The following is a 6,208-nucleotide window of genomic DNA, read 5'->3' on the forward strand; positions in this document are numbered from 1 at the left end:
TTTTGCCTTTTCAAGAATGTCATGTTGTTAGGATCATACAGCATGTAGCTTCTTCAGATTGACCTCTTTCACTTAGAAATATTCATCTCAGTTTCCTCCATTTCTTTCCATGGCGTGGTAGCTCATTTTTTAAACACTAAACAATATTTTATCAGGGAGGTAAAAATGAAAAATGATTGATTTAACTCTGTGCAGAGGAGGGTGGCAGGGTGGGAGTTGTCAGTAGAAGATGGTGACAAGGGCATTCTTGACACCACCATTCCAGAGAGTATAAATTGATATTTCCTTTTCAGAGTAATTTGGCAGTTTCCCATTTCACACATGAATGTTCTTTGACCCAGCAGTTCTTTTAAAAACTGCTACAGACTCACAAACTTGGTCATCTTCTGGGGGCTTCTCCCAACTCATGAGCCTGGATTCCCAGGAATGTGTCTATTTCATCAAGGAACCGTGATTCTGAGGGCACCAACAAGGAGTCAAGGCTCCTTGAGCCACGACCCAGTCCCTCAGTTTTTCTCTGCTTGTTTCTACGTCCTGTAAATGATTAACTCCTATTCCTCCTTCATTTATTCAGACCACATGTTTCCTCTTCAAAGAAGTCTTCCTGACTCCTCATACTAAAGTAGGTCACCCTCTACCCATTCTTATTGTTTCTTAGAGCACAATCAACATTTAAGGTTGTATGTTTATCTGAGGGATTATTTATATAGGGTCTGCACTGCCCACAAGAGCAAGAGCTACGACTGCTCCATCCTCTACTGTGTTCTCAGAGCCTGGCACTGGACCTCACCCATTGAAGTGCTCAACTAGGTATAGCCTTCCTGTCCTGATACTTGATCTGGGTTCACCCCAAAGCCAGGGAACTCACTCAGAGGCTTGCCCAGAGTGCCCCATATGCAGGGAGCAAAGCCTGGGAGCCAGTCATTCCCACCCTGGGACCTCAGGAGTCAGGTGAGAATGGACAAATTATATAGCAAAGGCCACTGATCGTGGCCATCAATAGGGGCTGTAACCTGAACAGAGAGGCAAATGAAACTTGCGTGATGCCTCTATCAGGCTAGGCTCCGACGCCCCAGCCCACTGTCCCCCCAACCCTCCCCTCAAAAAAAAGCCTTCACGGACCTTGCTAGGGATCAATGTCTCTGGCACCATGAACCTCTTGCTCATCCATCTTTATATGGTGGGGTCCTTCACTGCATGCCCAATTTAGTTTACCTGTTAGGAGTGTAAGCATTGAAGTCAAAGATGTGTGAGTCTTAGCCCATATATTAAATTATATGACCCTAGTCTTTCTACATTGCAGAGTTCTCATTAATAAATCTAGGGTTTTATTTTTGTATTTTTATTACTTATGCCTACAACACCTGGTCTTCCTAGGTGGTCTCCCATCCAAGTACTAACCAGGCCTGACCCTGCTTAGTTTCCGAGATCAGACATTGGGCTTGTTCAGGGTGGCATGGAACTGAGGACCTTCTGTGTGTAAAGCAGACGTGCTAACCGCTACACCATGGAACCACATCTAAATCTGGGGTTTTAAATACTTTCTCCATGATACTGGGAGCAGGGGCAGATCTAGATTTTATAGAGCCTGAAGCTCCTATAGCTTGATGGACAGTCAAATGAGAAGTCCTGAAGTTTCAGCTTCAAAGTCAATATACCTCTGCTCCCTACAAGAAAAGCAGAAAATGCTACATTCCCCCTTGCCCTGCCTGTTTTGTAGCAAAGATGTGGGTCCACAATCCGGGTACCACCAATCTAAAGCCACACCCAGGCTGAGAACCAGAAGCTAGAGCTCTCCAGAATCCCTTTTGGTGAGTGATAGCAAGTGTGAGAGCAACTTCTGTATTTCCAGAGGTAATGGGCACAGTTCTGATGGCAACTGTCAGTCCCCAAACCAACTCTGTGCCCCAGAGATTTGGGGTATTCTATTTTTGGGGTCTCACATTTCCTGTCCTGACCTTTCTAGAGGTTTTGAGAGGTTTTTTTTTTCCCCCCTGTTAGTCATTTACTGGGCACTTGCTGGCTCTCACTTTCTGAGCTCACTAAGCACTCTGTACCCATCCAGCCAGCATCCCTTTAATAAGACTTTGCTAGGCCTGCAGTTAGGAATCTTACTCTGCTCTCCTCCAAGGCCCGGCCCAGAAGGACCAAGGGAAGACAGAATAATCCCAGAGCCTTTTTTTTCCCCTCCAAACTCATAGCAAACCTGATCTAGTTTCATTTACCCTGTGACCTGCCCTCCAAACACTGATCCCGCTGCCAACCTCTTGCTCTGAAACACATTCTCCCTGGCTTGCTGCCCAGGCCTCACAGCATTCTCTCCCTCTACCTTTCCTCTTCACTGCCTTCCTCCAGGCTTACCTAGGGGGTTCTCTAGATTCTGCGCTCTGAACTCAGAGCTCACTACTTCCTGTATCCTGCAGCTGTGGCCCAGCCGTGGCTGTTTGCTCTTCTCTAGGGCAAATGAGATGGAAAAATCTGGCCCTTCCAGGAGACAGGTCTCTCTGCAAACCTCATTCATTCTCTTCTCCCCACTGCAGCCCCAGAGCAAAACCTCCCTCCTTCCTCATCCTCTTCCTCATTGAGTGACCTTGGACAAGTCTCTTCACTTGTGTTTTGCTTGTCAAACTTTATAGGATTTAAACTCTAATTTGTATCACACAGGCTAATGATTATGTTTATTTCTGTAGTTAGGATCTTTCCTGTCAGGACAAATCAAAAGTTCATGGGTAGGTACTGGGCGAGGGTCGGGGGGAAGGAAGGGGGAGGCCTGGGAGATGGAGCAGAGAGAAGCTAAGGGAGATCACACGATAAGAGCCATTTTGTCTGATTTCTTGCTGAAGACACAGGTGAATATAAATGTCAATGGCTTTGATGGAGAATGGTGCCAGAGACACGGCAGGAATGGCCTCTGAGGTGTGTGTAGGGAGTTGTACAGACTTTGGGGGCCAGCTCACCACAGTGCCCCCTCCACGCCCAGGAAGGGAGGAGACACCCTTCTCAGCTGCTGGATGATGAATCACAAGAGAGGCGAGAGAGAAGGGGAAAGAAAGACCTTGAGTAGGAGTCAAGTGTCTGAACCATCCCTGCGTCCAGAGGAAGTGGGGACATGAGCTTTGCTTTCCAAGAATAGCGTGCCTGATGGGAATCCAGCTCCCAAAGAGGACACCGAGGGAAGTCAAGAAGTGGGGAAAAAGAAACAAGGAGTTTGGGAACACAGTCCTTTCCTACTCCCGGTCCCTCCAGTAGCAGCCTGTGCCCCGACTCTCTCCTCCATAATAATGTCCCAGCCCTGGCGACCGACTGCCACAAGTGAGGGCCTCAACTGGGGCCTAAGGCCCGCGGTGGGTGGCAGTGGATGATGCCCAGCTGAAGCTGCTCGGGCCGCGTGGCAGCACCAGGTCCAGGGAGAGGTCGCGCTGCTCCTCCTCGGAGAACACGGGCCGGTAGCCCAGCAGCTGCAGGGCGCCGGCACACAGCTCCTGCACGCGGCGGATCTTGGCAAAGGGCAGCGTGTGGCGCCAGGCCTGGGAGACATTGAGCGCGTCCCTGGATGTGGTCTTGAAGGCCTCGCGGCGCGCTCCGGGCCCGGACCCGTGGGTGATGTTGTGGATCCATGCCTCCAGCTGCGGCGTGAGGCTCAGGCCAGCAAAGGCATAGAGCGCGCGGATCTCAGGAAGCGGTGAGCGAGCCAGGTCCTCGAAGCGCACCAGGAGGTAGCGGCCGCTCAGGAAAGGCGGTGGCTTGTGGGTGGCAGCCTCGGCGATGCGCACGTGGCTGCGACACACCTCACGCACCACGCGCAGGCCGGGATCGGCCTCCACCCACGTGCCGTTGGTGCCCAGCACGATGCCATTGTCGCGCGCCAGTGCCTTGGCCGTTTGCTCACGTGAGCGCAGCACAGCCCGCGGGTCGCGCACCAGGTGCACGATACGCAGGTTGAGCTTCGGGTCGGTAAGCAGAGGATAGAGCACCTGCAGGTTGAAGAAGCGCACCTCCTTAAGCACCACGTGGCTGTAGGAGCCGCAGGCCTCTTGGGCCAGCTCAAAGGGCCGCCGTGCGCACAGCGGCTTGCACACTGCCTCGCTGCTGATTTCGCTGCGCCGGAAGGCGCTGCAGGCCGGCGGTGAGCACAGCGCACGGCTCACCGCCCACTGGAAGAGGTCAGACAGGTTGCGACGCCACGGCAGGTAGGCGTCAAACACGTCCATGTCGCACAGGAAGACCGAGCGCACCAGGTCACGCACAGCCATGTGCAGCGCTGGGGCGCTGCCTTGCGAGAGGGCGGCCCACACATGCCACGCGGGCTCCATCAGGTAGAAGACATCTGGGTGCTGGCTGAAGAGCTGGCCCACAAAGGACGAGCCCGAGCGCCAAGAAGACAGCACCAGCACATGCACCCGCTCCTCACCACTTGCTGGGGACGTTGGCCTGGGCCGGGAGACTAGAAAGAGCAGGAGGCCAGTCTGTGCCAGCAGGAGGGCGGTCACCGCAGTGCTGGAGATGCGTGGCAGCCACATGCCGCTGGCTGGCGGCCTGGGGGAGGAGAGTGCAGCCATTAGGAACTGCAGCCAACTCGCGCATCCTACACCCCAACTCCTGCCCAGTGATTGCAGGGAGCAGCCCTGGGAATGTGAACAAGCCACCATCCAGTCTATGCAGAGCAAAAGCCCAGCGGCAGAATACTATGGGAAATAATCTCTCCCTCTCTCTCGGCCTCCTTCCCTCCCTATCTGGAGAAAATATTAGTTTTGGATTCCTACCTTTTGCTTAAGAATTTCTTTTAGAGAGACGCTTTTAGACTGTTCAATTTAAAAGCTTGATGGGAGATTTGGCCCCCTTAGGTTGTATCTTGGATAAGCCACTTCTTAGCCTGTGACCTTGGATGAAACAATTTCTGTGACTCAGTTTACCCATCTGTAAACCGGGGATAATACTGGTACTGGAGTATTGCAATGAGCACAGTGGGGAGGGGGATGTACTAACTCCCATAACTGATAACTTGCACTTCCCACACAGTGTGCTTTTGCATTGTTTGAATTTTTTTTTAAAGAAGTAGATACAACTTTTGTTATGAAAAGTCAACAAATCAATCAAATAGACAAAGAACCAAATGCTGCTATAACTCAGGGGGACTTCCAGAGCCCAGTGAGTCTGCAGACTAAACCAGTTTAGGAGAGGGAGGATGGAGCCAGAGAAGTGGGGAGGTGAAAGCAGAGTCAGGCTCCTGGGCACCACTATACTTTCCTTGCTGAGGTTACTCACCACTGCCTGGGGCTGCTGGGAGAGCTGCCCACCTTGATCACAGATCCATAGGAGATGCCCAGAGGGCCTCAGGGTCTGAGAAAGGAAGAAGGAGGCTGGATCAGAGCCCCACAGGGGGAGATAGCCCTGAATACTGTGAGGGTTCTGCCTTCCCACCATGGGGGTGGACCTGCCCTGCCTCTGGGTTGGCCTGAGCACTGACCAAGGGCTAGATACATTTTCCCAAAGAGCATGAACTGCTGGTCTCTCCAGCTCGGTGAAGGAGAGAAGGCTCGCTTCGAGTCCCTCCAATGCCACTTAGGAGCTATTAGATCTGTGACAAATGACTTGACTTCTCCAAGGCTCAATTTCCTCCTCTGTAAAATGAAAATGAGAACGTTTAATCTCTTAGGATTGTTGTGAGGAATGCTGCTACAAACACATAAGAGGAAAGGGCTTGGTAAGGTGCCATACATATGCCCCATGTCACCGTTGCAATGTTGAGCTGTGTCTGGAGGGGAGGAACCACCGGTGGTCTCCACCCACATGAGACATCCTGAGGTCACCTGTGCTTGGAATCCCAACAATTCCCAGGCCCACTTCTAGCCCACGACCATCCCTGAGTCCTTTAGTGGATCTTAAGAATGTCACATTTGTGCCACAGAGAGAAAGGAACGCTGAGCCTCCTGTCGGAAACCAGACGACCAAGTCAAACCAGGTCCCTGAATGGGGGAGCGGGGACTGAGAAAAAAAGAGCAGACAGACAGGGTGCAGGAGGGAGAACAGATCTCACAACTGTCTCTCCGTGTTTATTTCTTAGGCTCATAATCTGTTCCTTTGTGTATCCCAAGATAAGGTAAAGTAACATCTTGAAGATCAAGGTACAATGGAGAAACGCCCTTCGACACTCCTGTTTCTAATCTTAATCTTCTTCCTCCTGGAATTCCTCAGAACCAGCCTTTTC

General features: G+C 51.7%; 1 protein-coding gene across 6 annotated transcripts in view; it reads right to left on the bottom strand.

Moving 5' to 3' along the window:
- The window catches only part of CHST6 (carbohydrate sulfotransferase 6), a 17,084-nt gene continuing 10,876 nt past the window's right edge, over nt 1–6,208 (bottom strand). For 3 of the 6 annotated variants that reach the window (XM_023523155.1, XM_023523157.1, XM_011379943.2), the window contains 3 exons: nt 5,468–5,966; nt 5,266–5,340; nt 1–4,536 (listed from right to left, as the gene is read on the bottom strand). In XM_023523155.1, coding sequence (XP_023378923.1) covers nt 3,333–4,520 — 1,188 coding nt within the window. In that variant the 5' untranslated portion in view covers nt 4,521–4,536; nt 5,266–5,340; nt 5,468–5,966 and the 3' untranslated portion in view covers nt 1–3,332. Of the gene's footprint in view, nt 4,537–4,763; nt 4,881–5,265; nt 5,341–5,467; nt 5,986–6,208 lie in introns of all 6 variants that reach the window. The other 3 variants (XM_023523156.1, XM_023523154.1, XM_023523158.1) reach the window with 2 other exon arrangements.

The sequence above is a fragment of the Pteropus vampyrus genome, unplaced genomic scaffold (genome assembly GCF_000151845.1).
Source record: "Pteropus vampyrus isolate Shadow unplaced genomic scaffold, Pvam_2.0 Scaffold379, whole genome shotgun sequence".
NCBI classification, from domain to species: Eukaryota; Metazoa; Chordata; class Mammalia; order Chiroptera; family Pteropodidae; genus Pteropus; species Pteropus vampyrus.